Source organism: Simochromis diagramma, unplaced genomic scaffold (assembly GCF_900408965.1).
Source record: "Simochromis diagramma unplaced genomic scaffold, fSimDia1.1 OVJJ01000596.1, whole genome shotgun sequence".
In the NCBI taxonomy this organism is placed as follows: Eukaryota; Metazoa; Chordata; class Actinopteri; order Cichliformes; family Cichlidae; genus Simochromis; species Simochromis diagramma.
This window is the reverse complement of record NW_024387245.1, coordinates 15,340,804-15,364,293: the sequence shown is the minus strand read 5'-3', so window position 1 is coordinate 15,364,293 and position 23,490 is coordinate 15,340,804. Positions and strand designations below refer to the sequence as shown.

The window sequence follows — 23,490 nt, the reverse complement described above, 5'->3', positions numbered from 1 at the left end:
AGGTTGCAAAAGAAGAATAAACAACAAATCTAAAGTTGTTTATGTGATGTAAGAATGAAGAAATTCAGGCTTCTCAACTGTGCCTTTCTTTTTAAAAATGCAGCTATTTGCCACAGAATTTCCTCAACATGTGGAGAGATAGAACAATCTTATCTTTTCTAAAGTCCCTGGTGGCTCAAGTGGGAGTGACTTAAGTGGGTCCCTCTGCAGCTTCTAATCGTCTCAGTGTTTTCAGCTGGTGCTAATTGGCCACACCTAGTCAGGTGTGGATAAAAGCATACCTGAGGCAAGCTTCCCGGCAGTGCACTAGCCATCTTGGCAACCTGGTTTTCCATTTTAGGATGAAACCTCGTCTCACCCACACTCTGCTATTCATCTCTGTTTCTATGTTGCGGCTTTTGAGCCGGGTCGTAACATAAGTGGTGGCTTGTCCGGGATCTTTGGACATTTTAGTGGAGACTGAATATCAGTTTGTTTTGCTTTTAAGTGGGTGAGTGATGGTGTTCAGTGTAATTGTGCAAACTCCCTTTAGTAAGTGTGTTTCAGCTGGGTGACTGTGCTGCCCTTCCATCGAAGCACTTGTTTGTTGTTTTGCTTTATTGTTTTAGTTTATTGTGTTTGGTGGCTATCCTGGGTGGGGGTACGCTTCAGAGTTTGGTAGGAGACTGTATCTCTGGTCTGCTGCCTGGTCTCGAGTTCGCGTTTAAAGTTGCCTCGAGCCTGGTACACCACTGAAGACTAGGGTAGGGAAAGTAAGGGTTTTGTTGTTTTTAGTGTTTTAGGCTGGGAGTTGCACATAGTGAATCAGTGGCACCAAACTTGGTAGGAGGTTTGAGACTATTCATGATTATGGTCTGTAGCTGAGGCAGGTAGGCTGTTTTTAAGTTGGCATTGTGTGCACACCATGTGTGTGCATATGTCAGTGTTGATGGATGCTAATGAGATCCTTGTGAGGTGAGGGTTTTGTGATGTGACCTTTAGTGTTGTGGGGAATATGGCTATTTTGTTGGATCACTTGTGAGTGTTGTTGGCCAGGTGATGGCAATAACACTGTGGGGTGCTGAGCCACCCTTGATGTGATCATTGTGTGGCCGTAGCTCTCCATTTTGTGGTTGGTCACTAGTGTGCTTGATTTACTGGACTTTTTGGATTAAAGTAACTTGTTGTGGTATAGGGCCACTTGTATGTGACTGTTTGTGTGGTGGAGACAACAGATCACTTGTGATCATTTGTTGCTACTTTTGGTTTTGTGTTGTAGCAGATCAGGTAATCATTTTGGGTTTGACTGTTGTGCTCCTTTGTGTTGGTCACATGTTACTTTTTGTCTGTTCAGTGTGGCAACTTCAAATCCTCATGCCCATCCATGCTTAGAGATGCCAACTATAACGTGAACACTGTGCTTCTGTTAGCTTTAACTTTTATTCCGGGTTTGTGGGTCAAGGAACTGAAGGCTTCAGAGGGGCTTTTAATAAATTTAAGGGTCCTAGAGGAACCCTTTTAAGGGAGGAGGTGTTACGTCCCTCTGCAGCTTCTAATCGTCTCAGTGTTTTCAGCTGGTGCTAATTGGCCACACCTAGTCAGGTGTGGATAAAAGCATACCTGAGGCAAGCTTCCCGGCAGTGCACTAGCCATCTTGGCAACCTGGTTTTCCATTTTAGGATGAAACCTCGTCTCACCCACACTCTGCTATTCATCTCTGTTTCTATGTTGCGGCTTTTGAGCCGGGTCGTAACAGTAAGTGATGACATCTCTCTAGGAAGTCATTTCCCCTGTACAAAACCTAAACTAAATCCACAACTTGTACACTTGACACTTTAGTGTTTAAAAGAGGAGCGAACTCTCATTTAGGAGGCACCAAATGTGAGAATGCAAATTTCAGAGAATAGAGCAGATAACTGTCCGTAGTAGCATTGGCGTGGATGTCATGTGTCCATGCCTCCTGCATGCTCCACCCAGGCATAGATCCATGTTAACTTTATTTTTAGTAGTGAGACACTAGCTTGATTATTATTATGCTGATGTTGTCCGAAGCTCATGTGTGAAAATGTCTTTAGTGAGCTTTAAAGGCATAGGTATATTTACCGAACTGTTGATGTAATACATTAAACGTCTTTGGTTATGGTTTGTAGGTTTGACAAAATAATTATTTTGTGTTTGAGTGACAAAATAATCCATTAACTGAAAAAAAACATCAACAAAAATTATGAATTAAAGCCCACTGTGCGTTTCTTCTGCCTACCTGTAGCAATCACTTGAATCCTCAGTTTCTTCGCTGGGCTCATCACCAGGGTCGTCCTCCTCTGTGCTGTCTGCTGGTTGGCTGTCAAACTGGTTGTGGACTTCGCAGCTGCTCTGATCCAGCCAATCAGAGACATGTTTGAGGGCACACTCGACAGTGGATACCAGTGTCTGAACTGCTTCCAGCTCTTGAGAGGAGGGGTAGATGGTGGAGTGTTTCGCCATGACGTGGCGGTCATCGTTACTGAAGGAACGAAAGGACCTCTGAAAGGGAGGATGACAAAAAACAGAGAGATTAAAACGTACAGAAACCACTAACACACGGGCTTGCATACTTGTAAACGAACACGCATAAAAACACCTTCCTTTCCCTGCAGCAAGGACATTCTTTAACAGCAGATTGAGCTTTAATCCATCAAACAAACACTTTGGACTCCCTGCTAAGGACTCACTTTATTCATAATAACAACAAACAACAAAACCCAAAAAAAGCCTTTCACACAAAATTAAAATGCAACACAGCTATCCCACATAGTGTGCGTGCAACAGGCTTTTTTTGTCTGCCCAAGTTGCTTTTGTGCTCACAGAACATGTTATCTCTTTTATAGGAAAGAAATCAATTCTAACTTCTGTGACAGCTCCTATTTACTGCCACTGACCCTAGCACATATGCACACGCACACATGGCTATCAGAAATTCATCTCACTGAGTCCATTCCACATGTCACTCAGATATTCTGGCCTTGGGAATTCATGTCAGCTCTTCACATGCTCGATTCTACTTGGTAAGAGGTTTAAGGGGGAACACCACAGCAGAAAGATATCAGGTGCAAGGCTTCAGAAAAGGGTAGCACAGAGGGAGGGTAAATGACAGAATATAGAAGGCACCTACCACCAAAGCCAAGAAGGAAGAGAATAGATAACAACAGAGGAGTGCGAAGGGAGCAGTGCAGAATCTTTAACAAGGATAAATGACAGAAATGCTTGTGCGACCAGAGGCTGAATTCAGAGACAAATTGGCGACGTAAAGAGAAGAAGGAGAGGAGCAGGTGGAACGGTGCCTTTGTGATTTGTGTCCTGCAGTTAATACCACCCAGATGGGTCCGCGGTGCTTATGTGGATTCATATGAAAACACTCCTCATCCTTTCACAGAGTAGATAGAGGTTTACAAGGCTAACTGTTCAACGGGGAAAAACTGCAGTGCTAAAGTATTTAAACATCTGAGTGTTATGCATTAGCTATTCTAATTTTGCTCAGCATAATTGTATTGAAAATGTATTACAATCTATTATCAATGCATAAAATTTGCTGCAATACACATAATGTAAAATCTCTGCGGCAGCTGTTTAATTAATAACAGGAATACTCATACAAGAGATAATTAATATCTGTTGTAAGAAATTATTTCAGTTCTGTTCTTGAGTGCTTGGATGGTTAGTAGCAACATCACTTCTGTTATAATCTCAATTTCAGCTCTCTTCACTGTCTGGATTTTTTTGTGACCGTACATGAAAATAGAACATCAACTAGAGTCGTCACTGTGGCTTTCATCTTGCTTATTTTCAACTTTTCTCTTTTACTGCTATGATCATTGGAATTCTTTTCGGTTTGTCTATTTTTACTTCCCTCGCTTTGCTTTCTCCTGTTTTTAAAAAAAAGAGTAAAAATTTTAAAAAAGAAGTCAAGATATTGTTTCATGATTGCTTGGATCTTAAGGATGGGGTTCATTTTTAAACAGCCGGGGTTATCATATTGTTCTGGGGAGCCCGAGGTGCATACGACACATACAGTTCAAAACGAGGGTGCTGTTAGTAAGCTGTAAAGGTGACCTGCTTATCTCCAAGACCCACATTTTCCTTTATTCACTGCACACACATACCCACATCTACTCAAAGAGAACCGCACACCAGAACCCGCACGCAAACACATGCCCAGAAGTGATGAGCTTTTTCAAGTAGCATTCACAGTATAGCACGAGTGCTACTATCAATCTACTTGAAATCCAAGGACCGCCTTCATGCACACACATACACTCAGTCGTCTTCCTGTCACTTGACAGAACATCACAATGATTGATATTCATTTTCTGTGGACCTATGCTAGCCCGAACCCCAACCAGTACCATCCCAGCCTTAACCTTAAACCAAGGCTTTTGGCACAGCAAGCAACAATTGGAAAACATTTTCTCTTCAAAACAAAAAAACCCTTGAAAGTTGAAAGTTGCCCACAAATTTTTAATAACATTCCATTTAGTGCAATTTACCTTAACACAGATTTCTGTGTATGGTTGTTACCAACTACAGATGGCTGAATATCAATAATAATTTAATCTAACATGAAAGCCAGTGAATGTATCAAACTGATGTGGGAGCAATATCCTGGCACACAAACAAATTACCAACAAAAGACTAAAATATGGAACATAGTAGGGAAGCTATGGGGATTCATAACTAAAGATTATTTTAAATAAACAAAACAAAAACAGAGTGATGTACCATACTGTTCAGAAGTTTTCTCTATGTCCTGCCTGATGTTTGCATTTGGATTTGTGAGCTTTTCCCTCAATTTGAAGGTGTTCTTTATTCACTGTAGTCTGTTGACAAATTACATTGGAAGTATGGTTCTTAAATGGATATCATCCTTTCTGTATACTTGTCTCATACATTTTAAAGCTAATATTCAAAAAATTGCTATAATATTCTTCAGAATATATTACTGATATTGTCAAAAATGCCACAAACAGGCAGACGGATATTAAACAAATAATATATACACTCTAAATATAGGAAGCAGCTGCAAGAAGGTATATTACAAGAGTATGTGTGTGGAAGCTTATGCCTGACAGGTGTGCTGACCTGTCACAGAAAGAAGAGTTTAATATTCAGAATTATGATATCATATTCTTTGGAATATCTGTCAAAAATGTCACAGACTTATATGATGGGTGCTGTAAAAATGATGCCAAATAATGGTAAAAACACCAGTACTTAGGGTGCTGTCTGGCTCACGTGGTTGAGCAGGTGCCACTAAAGAGGCCCGTGTCTGAGTCCACCCCAGACTGCATGCCATGCTCCCTGCTTTTTTGTCCGCTTTCTGATAAAAAGAAGCCTGATAAACCCCACTAATGTTTCAACTTATTTATAATGTGCTGGTCAACTTCAAAATCAGCATACCTTTTCCTCAAACAATCAAGATTTCTCAGTAGGAAATTGTATATAAACTTTAAACAATTTGAAAAGCACTGCTTATATTTAACAAAACATCCCAACTTTGCTAAGGTGCTTTAATACCAAATAGTCCAATTTGTATTTCAACTGCTGACACTCTTTCAATAGAGCGAGTGAGCTAAAGCCATTAACAGAATGACGAACCAACACTGCAGCCTTACGGCCTCTGCAGCTCAGTATAACAAATGTCACAAGAACATTTAGCAGGGTTACACACTCCAGTCACAGTGAATTGCTAACAGTCTGGAAAGACAAACTGGTGGAGTAAATTAAGACAGCTTTAAAGAATATACCACCAATAAAAACCATGATATCATATCTTAATTTGGAGTACCGAGGCTTAAACGGCCAGGCTGAATTTTTGAATTCAGTCAGTTTGGTGTGGTTTCAACTGCTGTCTTCTCAGGTTATGGGTATAAGTTATCTAAGTTATCTGTGAGATGGCCCCATTGGTGGGACACAGACAGCCAGGTGACGTAGCAAGACATACCAAAAAAAGGTCTGAGAAGCAGGCTTAGTCAACACAGTACTATAATGTAGAAACAGCTGTTTAACAAACAGAACACATGAACAATTTTTATCAATTAAAATTTCTCTTATTTCTCTGAATTAATTTGTGACCAAATGAAAAAAAAATGTAAGAACTGCAGGTTGCAAAAAAATAAACAAAAAGTATTGATTGTCTTTATAAAAAAAATAAAACCAAAACAGTTTTGTTACTTAAGAGAAAATGATTGTACCTGCTGTGAGAGTATTTTTGTGTACCTAAAGTGCAGTGACTACCACATATTGTGTCTTCTCAGAACAGTGTTTAACAGACCGACGGTTGCAAACTTTATGAGCTGTTGCTAATGGAAGCTTCTGCAGCCATAAACCAAATTGCGAGGAGAGTGTCTGTATCTATGTATGTGAGCAAGAACTACTCGACCTGCAAGGGCGGGGGAGTTGTTACCCAGCTGCTCCGATCACCAAGTAAATCAGAGTAGTTAAATAGGGCTCACTGTAAAGAATCAACCCCCTGAGTCAGTGTGTACTGACATGATGTTGTAGACATTTAGTGAGATGATAAGTATGCTGAATGAGTTTAGAGATTTCTCAGTTTCACAGGTGATTTTGGGACGTTTTGATCAATATTCTTTTGCATTGGCAGGTTGATGATGTACCATCAGTCTGTTAGGGATAACCGAGATAAACCTGACTGCTATATAAATTAGAGGTCAATTGGATAGTATGCTTCCCAGTCCTGCGAGCATGTCTGCGTATCACACAAGATAATTAAAACACGAGGATCATGATCTCGATATCTGCAACAGCCCCCAGTGTCAAAATCAGTTTGTGTCCAATATCAGCACATTATGTTTTGGTATGCATTTTAATGGCAGTTGGAAAATAAAGTCAGTGTATAAACAAAAGCTTACTGGGTATTAGAACGTATTTGTTATTATTATGAATCTCAGGACTGTTCTCGCAGACGTTCAGGTTTAGAGACGTTCAGGTCTGTTATTGTTAATTGGAAGGTGTAATGCAGCTGTTACTGAGCCGTGTCTGTTACTAATGATCTCTGGTGACTGTTTTTGTTTAGGGGTCGTTAACCTCCTAGGACCTGGCATCCACACATGTGGACATCACATTTTGGGTTATTTAGTCCAAAATACTTAATTTTGCTCTACAAGGGCCTGATATCCACTTACGAGGACATTATACTGCTACTGTTCTATTGAAAATTTTAAAAAATATCCTCATATATGGCTCTCATTTTTCTTAGAAACAAAAATCAGGTAAAAAGAAATCTGGTAATTCTTTGTTTTTACATTCATCAGGTCCCAATCAGCCCAAATATCAAAGAAAAATTACAAATGCATGCCGTGGAAGGGTCCGTGTCTTAGGAGGTTAATGCTAGACATGATATAGTAAGGGTGTGATGAAAATTGAATCATGTACTATATTAACACAAACATAACTTTACTGTTTAACTACAAAGATCATTCCATCAGAGCTCTCACATTATGGATGAGAATTGGGAGCTGATTCCTGACAGTCTGTCCCATCAAAGCATGCCTCCAAGCTTATGATGGCATATTTTTGTGGCACAATCCAAAGGAGGAACATCAAATTCACTGGGTGGCACTGGTATGACTACCCAAGCCTATCAAGCATCCAAAATAACTAACATTGTGAAGTAAACTTTTACCTGGCATTCTTTCCTGAAAACTGAATTAGAAACATGCACATTTTAATAGTTAAATCCTAACTGTCTGCAAGCCACCAGCACACACCATGCTGTGTATGTGTGTACACATATACCTTCATATGCCATTGTAGCATGAAGCTTTTAGACCACACACTTACCAATTACACTCCATTTCAAGCTCTGGTGAAGCTAACCAGCTGGCACCCCGATGTTACATAACTGCATTACACAGCATTTACAGCTTAATGTTTACTCTATTAGCATGCAGATACACCGATGCAAGACAATTTAGTATATGTCACAGCAAAAATCCAACAAATATTTAATACTCGCATCACACTTTAAATTTGGATGAAGTACACACATGAAACCCACACAATCACATCGAACGCAGTGTGTTTGACACACACACACACACATTACTTTCATTACTTCCATCCATCACCACTCATTCAGTCCCTAATGGTCTGCAATAAAACCATTTGAGTTCAAGGTGTTGCAGCCAAGCACGCACCCTGCCAGTAGCAGCTAATTCACACAAGAAGCATCAGATTCTGATGTCTTCCCTCTCCATTACTGCCAGTCTCTTTTAGGCTCCCCCTGACTTATCCTGTCTCTCTGTAGCCATATGCTATAAATTATGTGACCCAATGCCAAGGACAAGACTTGGTGGAGCAATATTAGTTGCATTGGGAAGGAGATGGGGATACATTTATAGCCAATTTTTTTTCAGTGTACTTCATGTGTGTGTTTGCTCACACGGGTGGGGGGGGGGGGGGGTCTGATGAGATGTGTGCTTTTCCTTTTAATAAGGCATGTGCCTGACATGATATGTGAGTGCTCAGCACACAGAACTAGGTAACGTGAGGAGAGACTATGAGATAAGGGAGAAAAGAGGACCAAACAAAGAAAACAAAAGTGACACATCTGCAGGAGATGGAGGGAGGTCAGAAAATAAGGATTTTAATATTTTCACCAGGCTACAGAGGAAACAAAGGTTTGTATGTACTGTAGCTGACAACACAGGCCACGGTGAAGCTACTCTAAAACCCAGAAAAACAAATCACCACCTATAAATATCTGGGAAAAAACAAATCAGAAGTGGTGCTTGTGAAAATGTCACATGTCTTGAACACCACATGAAACCTTGAAGAGTCAAAGGAGATAAAGAGCTGTCACAATAGAGGCCTTGAGTGAAGGGACAAGAAATACTAAAAAAACAAACATCTCGGTGCCTCCTCTGCAACAACTACAGCCTAGGGGAGATTGCATTAAAAATTCAGCCTGTGATTTATCTGCACTCTGCTTGGCACGCTGGCCTGCCACACTCCTCTATTCTGTTTTATTGTTCACTCCCTTTTCCTCGCACTTTTTCAAATTACACACACATGGTCACAATAGCAGGGTACACATACATCAAAATATATAAACAAAAATCACACTCCATGCTGCAGCAAAATATCAAATAGGTACTTCATTTCAAGCATCTCAAGAGTTCTGATAAACATGGGATGAAATGGAAAATGTAGACTACTATAAAACCTTATGGCGTGTTAAGCATGCCATTAAAATTATCAAATGTGCTTCAACCAGGATGACATTCATCTAATTTATCTAAAGCCTGGTGTAATCAGTCAAGTTTATTTATCCCCCCAATCCGAAACTGCAGTACCCAAACTACTTTGTGATAAAGGATTGGATTCTTTTTTAAAATCTCTGTCCTTTGCTCCTGGTAATGTGTCAGCATGGCTTATAGGTTTATTGCCTGCCTGTAAAATATAATGACCTGGGTGCTTAAAGCAAACGAACTGACACTGCACTGTTTTGGGGGCACACTTACAAAGTATTAAATAATGGCATATCTGCACATGAAAATATACCAGAATATTGTGTATAAAAAACAAATAACATGAGATTATGTCACTTTGAAAAACATAAAAATCATACAAACTTTAATTTAGTTTTCATATGCTTACTATTAAATGTAAAAAAAAACAAATGAACAAATAGTGCTTCACATTTCAGATTTGAAAGTGCACTCCCCAGAAATGAAGGAATTAACAAATAAAGTACAAGGACACAATTAGGGCCTCAATCCCACACACCTAGAGACTGGTTGGTGACTGGTAACCACCAGTTGCTAGGGAAAAATGAGTATTTATTGACTGGTTACTAGTATTAGGGTGCCTGGGTCATCGACCCAGTGTTTTGCGGTTTTGGTTCTTTGATTTTGTTCATTTCATTATATTATGGGTTATAGGTTTATTCTTAGTTTAGGTTTTCTATGTGGGTTTTGTTAGAGTTTTAGTGTTCTGGTTTTCTGTCTGTGATCCATAGTTGCTGTCTCCCCTGTCTGCTGTATCCCCGTGTCAAGTCTGCGTCTCTGTGTTATGTTTCCTGTTTTACTTTGAAGGTCCATGTCTTATGTTAATGTGTCTGGTTTTGCTTCCTTTGTCTCGTTAGGCCTGAGTTGCCCCAGCTGTGTTTCCCTCCTGTTTCCCATTCCCTGATTGCTCCCTCTGTGTATTTAAGCCTTTTGTTTCTCTGTGTCTGTGTCGTGATCTACCCTCATTCATGCTGTGTGCTCTGGCTGCATGCCTGCGTTTATTCTTTGTATTTTGAAGTTTGTTACTTTGAGTTTGGCATTAAAGCTGTTGTTTTGAGTTTACGTTGTCTCCGGAGTATGCACTTTGGGTCCTTTTCCTGCCTGCACACAGCCGTTTCATAACAACTAGTGATTGCTGGATGTTGCTGGTAATACTAAACGATAAGGTGATAGCTCCCTTCATTTAGAGCTAGAGACAGATCACTGATCCACTGGCAACTATCGGCTGCAAGGAAAAAATGCAAATTTTTTATTGTTAAATCCTAGATGTATGAAAGCCACCACCATGAACCAGGTTTTACCAACATACTTTCCATTTCATGCTCTTTTCAACTAGCAATAGCCAGCAGCCCCTTTCAACCTGTTGCCAAGGGAATACACAACCAGTCTCTAGCCCTGTATGAGTGGGACCTAAACATTAAGGTAGACAAATACAGAATAAAGAACCACAAACAAAGTTTTGAGCAGGTGTATTTATCAAATCCAGAAAACTCAGAGGTTGAAGAAGCTGTTTGTCTGCTTTCTGTTTTAAGACACCCTTGCCAAGGTCAGTATTTGCTGCATCACCAAAACTCGGGATTAATCACAGTACTGTTTTTGCAACACAAGCATGCACTGGTCGTATTAAGCTTGGTTATTTATGAGCTCAGTCATGTGACCTCTTCTGTAACGTCCAGCCTCAGCACCTTCAGTAACATCTTGTTTTCTTTCCATTTCTATCAATCATTCATGATTATCCTCCCTAGCACCTTTTCCCTTTCTTCCTTCTTTATTTCCCTTCTCCCTGCTCTACAAACCACTCTTCCACTTACTTTGTTTTTGTCCTCATTTTTCCTCCATTCTCCTCTTGTTCTAGTTTTTAATAATTCATCTTATGCTCTACTCCCCTCCCCCCTCAGGGGTACAGCTCCCACTGTCACAGGCCAAGACCATTAATCAATCCCTTCTCTCACTTGTGCTCTACCTCTACCTCTCTCGGGCTCTTAACCTTCCTTTTCTACCCCACTTTTTTGCTTGCAACATCCTTTATACTTTTCATGTCTCATGCCCCTGTCCCTGATTTATGTTTTTATGGTCTTATCTGCTTCCACTTGTCATCCTCTCCCTCCTCTATTCTCTTTGATCTGTTCAGCCAACCTCTCCTCCTAAACAACATGGTAGTTCTTTTTATGGCATCTTTTTCCTTGTGTAACATCTCTCTCACTTGTGCCTTTGCTTATGTAAGGAACGAACCTCAAATCTACGCCTTATTCAGCATGTCAGCAAGTGACTGCGCACTGGTGTAATAATGTAGAACAAGTATTATGAAAATATAAAAAAGAACAAATCTGCAAAGTTACAAGAATGTCATCTAGAAAATGCCAAACGATGATTAAACCTTCATTTTTCTCTCTTTCTGTTAATCACCACCCACCTTTTCCTTGACTCTTCTTCATTTTTATAACTTCATTTTCCTCTTTCAATCCCTTCTCCTCTTTTCCCAACAATAATGATTAAGTTCAAATTTTCTACTACACACTCAAAAACTCCTGTCAGCACAATCTATCATCAAGTATCTCTCTATCGCTGACACACACTCTCTGTTGTCATGTCTAGTACAACTTATCTTACATCATACAATCTGAAGAAGTCCTTTTTCTACTGCCGATAATGCACTAGCACAGCCACACACACACAAGCATATAGCACTTACAGACACAGAGTCTATTACCATGCCTGCAGGAGGAGTGGTCACTTGTTTCCTTCCTGCTGACGGTCACTTCTGGAGTTGCCGGGCACGTGGTGGGGTGCAGAAGCAAGGTTACCGGTCAGGATGTTGATGCCACGTTGCTTCCGCTCCTCATGTGCTCTTCTTCTTTAACTCTGGCTGCCACTCTACAATAGGGAAGTTCTGATAGATGGGGAAAAAAAGAAGGAGAAAAGGATGAAAGTTTGATCACAAGAGGATGTGTGACAGATGAATTGCAACGCCATTTCTTCTCAGACACAAAATAAAAACAATCAAAAAACTGATTAATTATGACTGCATGCTTACCACACATACTCGCATCTGCAACCTACATCTGTCTAAGCCAGCTGAACTCACTTGCACTCACTCGCTCTCTGTCTCTCACTCACATGTACACAGTCCTGTCAGCAGGGGTGCAAGGTCTGTCCTTGTGTAAAAGATCTGACAGATTGGCTGATTGGCGGAGCTAGGCATGTGGACACAAACACAGGGACACGCACGCACAGGCCTTCATTCATTTTTCATCAGCTGGTTGGAGTCCGAGGGTGGGAGATGTATTACAAACATGTGCTTGTTTTCATACGCTGGTTACACGCATCACACGCTCTCCTTGATTCATACATGCAAACCAGTCGACTCTTCTGTAAGATGCTCTTTATTGTCTTTATCTGTAAAAAGACATGGCTGTATTGTGTCACTAGATTCAGCGTAGTGCGGTATTTGAAACCACTTTATAAGCGGATACGATGCCAAAACTGTGTGAAAAATCACTTTGGGACTTCTGCTTCATCCTAAAGTAGTGAGTTTCAGTTCACTGCAGGTTTAAAAGCAAAGAGGGAGAAACGTTTTTTTTAAAAAGAAGAGGTTGACAAAACTCAGAAGTGGACCTAAAAATTTAAAAATCTATTTAAATTTATACAGTGTTTAGGGTTGGTGAAGCAGGTTGTTATGTTGCAGAGCACGCCTTCCAAAAACTGTGACAGTAATGATTCTTCTAACCTTATCTCTTCCTGGCTTTTAATACTTTCAGAGGAATAAAAACAGAAGTGACAGTAAAGAAATATTGAAAAGAAAAGACGTAGAGAATCTGCAGAAACTCAGAACACACAAGAACAAACAAATGACAAATGATTCAACAGCTGCTCAATAGCTGACCTTTATGGTTTTCTAAAGCTTTTATAATCACTTCATGACTATAAAAAGTAAATCAAAGCGACTACTACCTTAGCGCATCTTATGGCTCAGACTAAATATCCCGTGTTTCTATGAAAACGCAGGCCAGTTTTATCAGCATGGAGTAAGCTGAGGTGAATAGATACACAACGTTCCTATTCACAAAATGAAATGTCAACAGTATCACTAGTGACAGTACACAGGCGCATCTGGACACACTCAACCCAAAGCAATGACATTTACAGAGCTGTGCATGTCTGAATGTGCTCACACAAACTGGCTGCTCAAAGCCCTGCCAGACTCAGGGGACTCAAGTTCACGCCGGTGCAGGACAGTCCACCTCTATTCCTTCACTACATTTTTTTATATGAATACAAAAACAAAAATGCTGCAAACAAGATCTTTGTTATGACTTACACAACAGAGAACAAACAGCACTTGAAAATAAGAAAAATAAAACAGTAAAAAAAATAACGGGTTGCAGCTGCAACGCTTGCAGTTTATCTTCAAATAAAATGCTTACATTTTTTTTCCAAAATGTTGACAGATGTTAGAATTAAATAAATAATTAAATACACATACACTTTATACACACAATAAAGTAAAGCTGACTTCTGATCTGAGGACTAAAAGTGCAGGAAATCTAAAAAGGCAGCCAACATTAACACTAAACGGGTCTCATCACTAGATTTGGTTTTGACTGAGAAACTCAATCTGAGATATCAGATTTTGCAGGGATAGGAAAAACAATGCAGTAGGATACAAACCAAGACAAAATGCAATCAGCTGATATTATCAGTCGATACTGACCTATTACGTATATATGAGAAATGATATCAAGGTCTTCCTATTGCAATATGAAAGCCTTTTTGTTTTTCATTGAGATAGTGTAATAAACAAAAAATTCTTGTCGTAATTTGGAAACAGTGTGCAGAGTGTCTTCATTGTTGAAAATACTACTCTGAAGCACATGGAGCAGACAGGCAGACACTAAAGGCACCAAAGGGTTCTAGTTGGGTGAAGTCAGGGGGCAGAGAGCATAAACACACTTGTTATTTTTCAATCCCTCCTGGCTTAGACCTGCTGGGGGATTAAACTGTGGTGATGTTGTAGCCTCTGAGAAAAGTGAGTGAGACCCACGAAGAATGAGAACAAGAGAGGAGAAAAAGAGAAAAGAGTACAAGATGCAGTGAACGGCTTGAGAAAAATGACAGAATTGGAATTGGCCGTGTATAGGAGCATGTAGAACAGAGAGAATGGCTAAAAGGAGGAAAGTGGTAAACTATGGGATAAGTATAAAGTGGTGCAAGATGACAGGGGAATCGGATAAACAACAACTCCAGATATTGAGCTGGCCCCTCAGGCGAACAGACTCCACCAGAAGCAGCAGCTCATTTTCTCTCCAGCTCTCCTTCTCTGAGCCACTGGCCGCTGGCCTAACTATTACCTCCTCAATACACCTGGCAGCAGCTGCAGCAGCAGCAGCGCCTGTGTCTGCACACTTGTGTTTTGCCAGTTAACTTACAGCCAGTGCTAGTCGCTGGATGGAGCGAGGGAGATGAGTCTTCTTCCAACATGCCTTGGCCACTTAGGACTGTATGCACATGATAATAGAGCACACAAACACAGGAAAATAGAATCACCCTGCCAAGAAGCTTAATAACAAAGTGCCAGTCCCCATTTGATTCTCATTACCAGAACAATTCTGTAATAAACAACCCCATCCATCCCCTCTCTTTTACTTCTCTCTCATGGCAGTTTCCTTCTCATTTTTCTTTAATTAAAATCAAGTGTACAGTGATGAAAAACACAGTAGGATAAATAATCTAAAATATAATCTAAACCTAATATTAAAGAAGACTGAAAATGCTTGAAAAAGGACTGATTCTTCCCTTTAACAACATGTGGTCTGATGTGTGCACAACCTCCTCTGTCTTCCACTGGGAGCTAGGGTGTCTGAGTAGACCAGGTTTTCACATGAACGGCTGTGTGCTGCCTGGACAAACTATATCCGCCTGTTTGTTTATAAAGTCTCCTGTGGTGCTGGACTCACACTGACCAATTATTACATTTTTCCTCTGCATCCACCCTCCATCTCTTTTTGTACACCCCTGCCCCCACTTGCTTCATCTTCCCTCTTATTCACACCATGCTGGTGGGTCATTAACACGTGATTGTGTGTTACTCTCCTGAGAAGGGCGGTGGGGTTGGGGACTGGCAGGGGCTTTACCTCATTAATGCTGGCTAGCAGTGGCTCATGGACATTAGCATGTGCACACACAGACATGGATATATCTGCAAATGGCACACACACACAGGCATACTTGCAGAAATGATCTCAGTTTCATTCCAGTTACTGAATATATTCATCCCAGAAGTTTATGCATAGGGGAAAACACACCTGTAATATGCCCTTCCTTCTCCAAGAGTTTGTGACTACATCCATACAGAGAAGAAAGGAATAATGCAGAGGATAAGAAACAATGGACGAGGACAGACAGAAAAATGAAGGCAAAATAGCAGGGAGATTGGGAATTAGCTGAGATGGCTCTGAGTAGCAATTTACACTTTTCTCATCTGATAACCATCAAATGTGATGAACGGTGGGATAGTCAGACTGAAGGGAGGGAGACGATTGACAAAAGACAGAGTGTGCTAATTAGCGTTGGCAGAGCTAATTTTCACAATGTATTCCCTTTCAGAGTTTAGTTTTTGTTTAGTATTTGCAATCAGATGAGAAGACCTTTAGGGCATTCTCTTCTAATATAAAATGTGTTAATATTGTGTCCAATTATATCCAACTTTGATATTTGATATTTCTGGCATTTTAACAATATTGGTCCAACGAGCTCTACGGGAGGACAACGATCAGCCAATCTGTGATAGGGACAGGATCAATGCAATTTTCAAGCTGTTCTAAAGCGTCATCTAGCTCTGTGACCAAAGACAGATATTTTAAACAGCCAGTGTTTTGGGGACACGCATGTCATGGTAATTATTCAACATATAGAGAAACCCACACCACTATTTTTACTTCACTCTGCTCTAATTCTTAGAACCCAGCCAAACCAGTTAGTGGGGGTTTTTAGCTATCAATGTCGACCTAAAATGATGTTAACATCAGGCAGATAAGTGGTTCTCTAGTGATTATTTAGGGGAATTTGAATGATCTCCCCCATGGAAATCAGTTAAAGTGGAGCTAATGTGACACTGATGATGGAAACTGAGTGGAACCAGCTGACAATTCTGTCTGATATCAGAGTAGATATTAGCATATATTACAAAACAAACAAATGTTTTGTTGTCAACAAATATTTTGAAATGAGAAAAGTGCATTTTGCTTATGTTGAGAAAGTTGCAGAGAACTCCTAGATTACTGATTCGACATGAAAAACATGCGACTATAAGTAAAGAAGTTGTGGTGCCTTTGCTGCATGTCTTCCTCTGCTGTCTTTCTTGTCCACTCTTCACCTTTAAAAATATAGTTTTTAAATATAATATCAGCATTAGGGAGTGTTGCATTCTTCAAGTAAAGCCCTGGCTCGTCTCTCCGCTTTCATTAAATAAATTTAGAGTTCTGATTGAACGCTGCCGGTGCCAGTGGCAGCTGGGGACGTCCTCAAACGATGAGAGCTATTAGTAAAAAGAAAGTATGCTGACTTTTAATTCCAAGATTTTACATATCAAGGCATGAACAAAAAATCACCTATTTCTTGAAATCAGTTAAATAGAACCTCAAATGTACAACAGATGAAATATTAAACCCTGTCAATATTTATTTATCAGAAATAGAAAAGCTGCAGAAGCAGTATATACTGTAGCTAACTATATCCCATGATTCAATAGCTTGTAGAACTACATCTAGCAGCATTAGATGTGAATTAAAATAAAGTAATCATATTTTGTATGACTATATGATTAGGGATGGGAATGTAACGAGTAGTCTATTTAATGTTTTGTGTAATATGTGTAATACATTATTTTTTTGAGTAACGACCCCAACACTAATCACAACAAAAAGTTCAGAAATACCTCTAACATGAACAAATAATAGGAAAATCTAAGATATAGCGATGTTGGTGACACTCAAAGACGAGCCAGTGAGAACCCAATGAGAATCCATAACAGAACGAATAAGGAATCGAATCAATAAATGATATCAATAATTGGACTGGAATCGCTGAATTCTTATCACTTCCCATCCCTATATATCAGTCTCTCACATTGTTTTGAGTGCATGACTTTAACATTTACCATGCTAACTGAGAACTGTAGCGTCTAAGATGTAGCTCTTAGGTTTTTTTCAATTTCTCTAAGCATCGCATGATCTGACCTTGGGGTGTCTTGAATTTTTTGTTTTTGTAAATAATCTTTGTCACTGTAGAATGGTGGACATCAAACTGTTTGGAAATGATCTCACAACACTTCCCAGATTGATGGGCAGCAACTTTTTAAAAATCACTCCTGATGACCTTTGCCCTTGACACACACCTGAATGCTTCAGACCAGCAAACTGACAAAAAATCTGCCTTTAAAGAGGTGCTCACACTTGCTGATGATCAATTAATCAAGTGCATCTGATTATCAGATTGCTAACTTGAATTGACGGTTTTGAGATTAATCTATGCATTTGTGAGATAAAAGATGCTGCACGGCATGAGAAAAAGCTAAAACTTAATGTAGGAAGATTGCTGTTGCTTGTCATACCCTTTTTTCTAAACAAACACAAACTCCAGTAAGGCAGACCTGCAATCAGGCTAATCTCTTCAGGAAAATGAGCAGGTATAAATAAGAATGGTGTTTCTGGAAGCTAAGACTACGTTATTTTAAGTTAAACTGTTGATTTTTCTCTCCCATAACTATTTGCAAGGCGTAGTATTTTAGGTCTCATGAATACTTTCCTCACCAACATGGTTTCCCACATATCTCCTTTAAATAAAACAGGTACACAGGCACTCAAACACCTGAAAGGCTGCTCAGGTACCGGAATAGCCAGTGTGTTATATCATTATTGATGTGTGGATATCTCGAGGGTGACTGATGCCATAATGTTTGCATCTGGGAAAACATCTGCAAATGCGTGTGTTAATTAGTTAGACAAACATGCCACACAGAAACCAGCACACAAAAATAGCGCAAGACGTGGGTCCAGGCGGTGCATAATATTCAGAATAAATTCAGAATCACGCACCAAAGCCATGTCTCTAAGCACCTTTGTTGAGATGAAGCATGCACAGTGTAAATAGGTGCTAGCTCACTGAGACGTCTGTTTACTTGGTCTATTTCTCGACTGCAGTGAGACAGCAGGGCAGATAGATCCAGACACAAATGGACAGACAGAAACACAGAAAGCGTGACAGTGAGATGCACATGGAGAGCTGTGGTAGAGAAGAGGGAAGGGGGTTTTTGACAGCAAAGGAGATAACATAGAGAAGTGGTGGCATGCTCAAAGGAGACACTAATGAGTGTGTTGTCTTTCTAAAAACATAAAAATGCACATCTGAATTTTGATGTCCTTTTTTTCAATTTATGTTCCACCTCCAACCTTAGCATCTAATTTCTTGAATAAATTATTTTGATTTCCCAAGTTCATTGGATTACTTCTTATCTTTATTCTCTCGAGAAAGCATCTTTAATACCTTCATATCTCATACAGCAGATTAGACTATAGAATGACTATAAGTTGATTCTTCAAATATGCTGACCAAAATCGAAGTATTAACTCAAATCTAATCAGGCCTGTGTAAGTCAGAGCTGAGGGCCTTATTTTACTGCTACAATAAAAACTCTGTGAACAAAGATTTGTTGATTGCTGTGATTGTTGACTTTTAAAGTACAGAATGGTAAAGACAACCTGCCAGGTGTATGGTTTTATTAAAGTCATCAAGGCAAACAACCACTGGAAGCATTATGAATATGTCAACAAAGCATGATGCTTAGACAAAGACTAAATAGCTCAAGTAAACAGCATTCAGCCTCAGGCTATAGGAGATTCTCCTTCCCATAATGAACTATGAGTTTCCTTCTATAAACACTCGATGATTTCCTTCTCAGACAAGACGTTGCATTTTGTGCTGTGTGCATTTAAAAAGAAGAGATGAAGAAAAGGACAGCAACAGAAACCAGGATGCAAAAACTGTCACACTTCAGGAAAATTAATGGGTCTTTGATATACCAAAAAAACATACATGGGATGAAAGACACTTCAAAGGAAACCCTCTTTATTTAGGCCCATTGTCTTCATTATGACTGGAGAAGGTTTATTGGTGCTACTGTGGAGGCTGCGATCATTGTGCTCTGCAGACATGTCAACTGGTTGCTTTTGCGTTTTCTTTTTTACCATCTATCAGTGGGAGAAACAACCTTCAACCACTCATTAACATTGCACAGTCTGTCCACTAGACAGATAATCAAGACTTTCTTCACTGACAGGTCATTTTTGCTGCTGTTGTTTTCACCTTGTGTGTGTATGTGTGTGACTTTGTCATCATAGCAAACTGTGGTTCTGGTGAATGTTGGGGTTATTACTCCAAATGCTAATCTATTAGATAATATTTTGAAAAAAAAAAAACAGCAATGGTTTTCTTACTAATTTACTCCCCTAAAGAAATGAGTTAATTGCACTACTAGTTACAGACTTTTTCATTAGGATCCACTTGGACTGAGATGCACTGTCACAGGAAAGACCATGTCCACAAACTGGCACAGTTGACACATACACATACTTCCCTTTACTTATTTAGCTGACAGCAAAGCTTATGAAAGCTAGATTTTATTGTAGAAACAGTTATGCTATGAGACTCACTGCTCATCACTGCTTTTATTAGCAGCTGCTCGGCTACAGTCACACACATCCCAGTGGGTCTGGGGTTTGTCGCTACTAGCTTTGTTTTATCTTTGAGTCGATGTTTTGTCAGGAGGAGTGGATTGTCGTTTCTGGCAGCTGTGTTCTTGACCTTTCGTGTAATAACAATTAATGTATACATCCACTCCTTAATAATTATAGCTCTGCTATTATTGAAGTCTTGGAGGAAAAGGGCATGTTTTGATTCTTTTTCTATCTGTTAATTGTACAGATAATTCAATAAATTATGTAATCTCAGTAATGACACAACTGTTTATGCAATTAGTGAATTTAGCACTGTGTTATATGATTATAGTAATCCATTAAATTGGAACTGCTGGGGACACTTGCTGTACTAGGAAATAACATATAATACTTTTATATGTACTTTTGGCAGGTGTTGTGTCTGTGATTGGACACAGTCTTTTTTTTTCTTGTCAATTCCATTCAAATCACACTGCTAACTTTGGGAACTTCACATTGAGTGTAATTAAGAGTCATGCCAACTGCAAAATGCAGCATGGAAACAGTGCCAAGGAGGAACCCATTAATACTATGACCCTCAATCCAGTCACCAAAATGGAGAGCACTGTACAGTGCACAGTATTTTATTAAGATTAGTCTTACACCTGAGAATCATTGTGCCACAGCTACTTTCAACTAGACTCTAATCAAATGTTTGGTGGGTGTTGGTTTTATACTTCCATCGAATTGTTGTGGTATTATTTTCCAAGGAAATTAATTTGTAGACTAAACCTTTAATTGTTTTATTTGATTTTAATGAAAAGAGTTTTAACATTTGTATTTTCAGAAATGGCAGACTAGGTAAATGTTTATTGACATGTTTGAGAACAACCCATGTTGTAAGTCAGGGGTCCCCAATCCCAGTCCACGAGGGCCTGCAGGTTTTAGTTGTGTCCTTGATCCATCACGGCTGATTTAAATGGAGAAATTACCTCCTCAACATGTCTTGAAGTTCTCCAGAGGCCTGGTTATGAACTAATCATTTGATTCAGGTATGTTGACCCAGGGTGAGATCTAAAACTTGCAGGGACACCGGCCCTCGTGGACTGGGATTGGGGACCACTGTTGTAAGTCATCTGAATGACACGTTTACTAGACACACAAAGCACACATACAAATAGTCATGGATACACAAACAATTACTTCACCTACTAACTCGCCTGATTTTCTGAATTCCCTGCTGATTTCACCTGATCTGTTCATTTTACCCGAGCTTTTCTTCTTCTCTTCTATTTTGGCTGCTGTTTTTCTTCAGTTCTTTTTCAGTCTCAGTCTCAGCATTCTTGGTATATTTAGTATCCTCACATGCAGCCTTTACTGGTTCATGTTTATTTATTATGTCTTTCAAGATCATTATTAATATTTGCACAATATAAAATTAATATTATATCCAGAAAATCAATTTAGTACCAGAAACAATTTTAAAATGTGATGCATGTGATCTTTTTTTAATTGCGCAATATAAATTGGTGTTTTCATTGTTAATTATTCATCCTGCTGATATGACGAGTAAAATGCGCAGATGCTAATACCACCGTTTAACAGTTCAGTTATTAACCATTTGTAACTAATTCCACCTGAGAAGTTATTAAAGACCAAAACAAACCATACCTAAAGTATTCTCTTTTGCAAGGACCTTGCAAAAAAGAATTGAAAGAGACAGATAATTTATGATACATCACTTTATTGACTAAAATTGATCTTTCAATTTGCAGAATAAACAAGACAAGGCAAGGTCAAACTTTTTGAACCCATTAATTGATTTCTAAGGCCACATATGACCCTTTAGTTACCATTTTGATTCCTTCACCCCTTATTATTGGGTGATGACTTTCTTGCGATCTGAAATTGTAGGCTGCAAAAATATGCATTTACTGCTTCTCTTGAAGAACGATAGTGTTCAGTTACCCTACAGGGAACTATAAATGACTACACTGTAGTTCTTCCTTGACTGTGTCCAGGTGCAGGGCAGGATAGGTCAGAGCAAAGTGCTGATGAGATGGGAGAAAGCATAAAAAATGCTGATGTTGCCTTTGCAAGGGAAATAGATAACATTGACAGGGGGGTGTTAGTCCCCTCGGTCGATTATTAAAATGGAGAAAGCTGAACGCGTATGCAGTTCCTGCTGACGGTAGGTCAGACCATCTACCTGTCTGTCTAGCCGTTTATCTCTCAATCTCTCTATATATGTGTAAAACTACAGACAGATATATTTACTGTATATCTGATACGTATAGTATGTATTTGTATATCCACATCAACTTACTCAACTCAACTGTATGAGTACTGTCCTGCGTCAGTGTGGGGAATAAATAGACTATCACTATGCCAGAACTGAAGCATGCTGCAACCGTGTGTGTGTGATAGAGTGTGTTCTGTGTGTGTGTGTGTGCACACTGGTAGGCTCCTGCTGTGCTGATTTCAGCAGGAACAGATGGTCCTGCCAGGCCTCTAGTGTGAGAGGACTTGTGAATGTGCATACTGTGTGTGTGTCCTGTTGATGTTCTCCTGTGTTTTTCCACAAATAATCTGCCACACTTACACTTCCTGTCTATTTTACATATGACTACACACATACACAGACCCACTGACACTGATTGTTGCAGTGTAAGTGATATCTTCGTGGTCTTTGGCCTACTTGTCTATTCCATTGACACTTAGCAGCTTAATCCTGCTTGAAAGGATCTTCACTGCTAAGCTCATGTTTGCCAACACACAAAGCTGTCGCGCCACCCACCACTTTGCTTGTGTGTGCCTGAGCAGGTCTGTGCATGTGCGACTGGTTATAAACACACATTACTGCTGCTAAAGGGTTAAAAAAATAACGTGAAGCACTGATGTGCCCAGTAAAATATATAAATGCACCAGAAACCAATAAAAAGGCTGGGTATCGCCAACAAACAGCTAATTAGCAAAATATAAAAGATTTTTGAATCAAGGTTACATGAAACTAGAACAAACGCCCAACAACTAATGCTTTGGTGATGAAGTCAGTTAAATTCCTCGATATAGAGCACAAAAATTACATAAAATAAACCACTGTTACAAAGGAGTTGGGGGAAAAAATAGGATGAAAATGTATTATTGCTGCTATTACCACTTTGACATTCCAACTTCAAATCCAATATCTTTTAATCCTAAAGGACTTTATCATACATTCTACAATGTAGAATGTATGATGCACTTTATTCATGTTTACCTGGAACTACGCTTGCAAAGATCCAGGTAAGGCCAAAGCCAAAAAAATGGGTCACAGATCAAAGTGCCAGATCTACTAACCAGGGCAAATTAGCAAGATGTCGCAATCGGAAACATACGCCGGTGGGAGTGGAAAGTTCTCTAGCTAATCTACTAGCAATGTGCTAATTCACAAAATCACATGCAGCCACTTCATTTCAGTAATAACACAATGCACCAAGCAACACTGCAAAATACCATGTAAAAAACACATTTTAGAT

At 39.5% G+C, this 23,490-nt stretch overlaps 1 protein-coding gene and 1 long non-coding RNA gene across 4 annotated transcripts in view; both read right to left on the bottom strand.

Annotated features, from left to right (window-relative positions):
• LOC120714343 overlaps positions 1 to 23,490 on the bottom strand; it is an 873,031-nt gene that overhangs the window by 315,571 nt on the left and 533,970 nt on the right. The gene's annotated exons all lie outside the window — the stretch shown is intronic.
• The window catches only part of LOC120714314 (spermatid perinuclear RNA binding protein), a 93,827-nt gene that overhangs the window by 29,704 nt on the left and 40,633 nt on the right, over positions 1 to 23,490 (bottom strand). For all 3 annotated transcript variants that reach the window (XM_040000471.1, XM_040000470.1, XM_040000472.1), the window contains exons 3-4: positions 11,974 to 12,153; positions 2,240 to 2,502 (exon numbers count right to left, since the gene is read on the bottom strand). In XM_040000471.1, coding sequence (XP_039856405.1) covers positions 2,240 to 2,502; positions 11,974 to 11,976 — 266 coding nt within the window. In that variant the 5' untranslated portion in view covers positions 11,977 to 12,153. The remainder of the gene's footprint in view (positions 1 to 2,239; positions 2,503 to 11,973; positions 12,154 to 23,490) is intronic.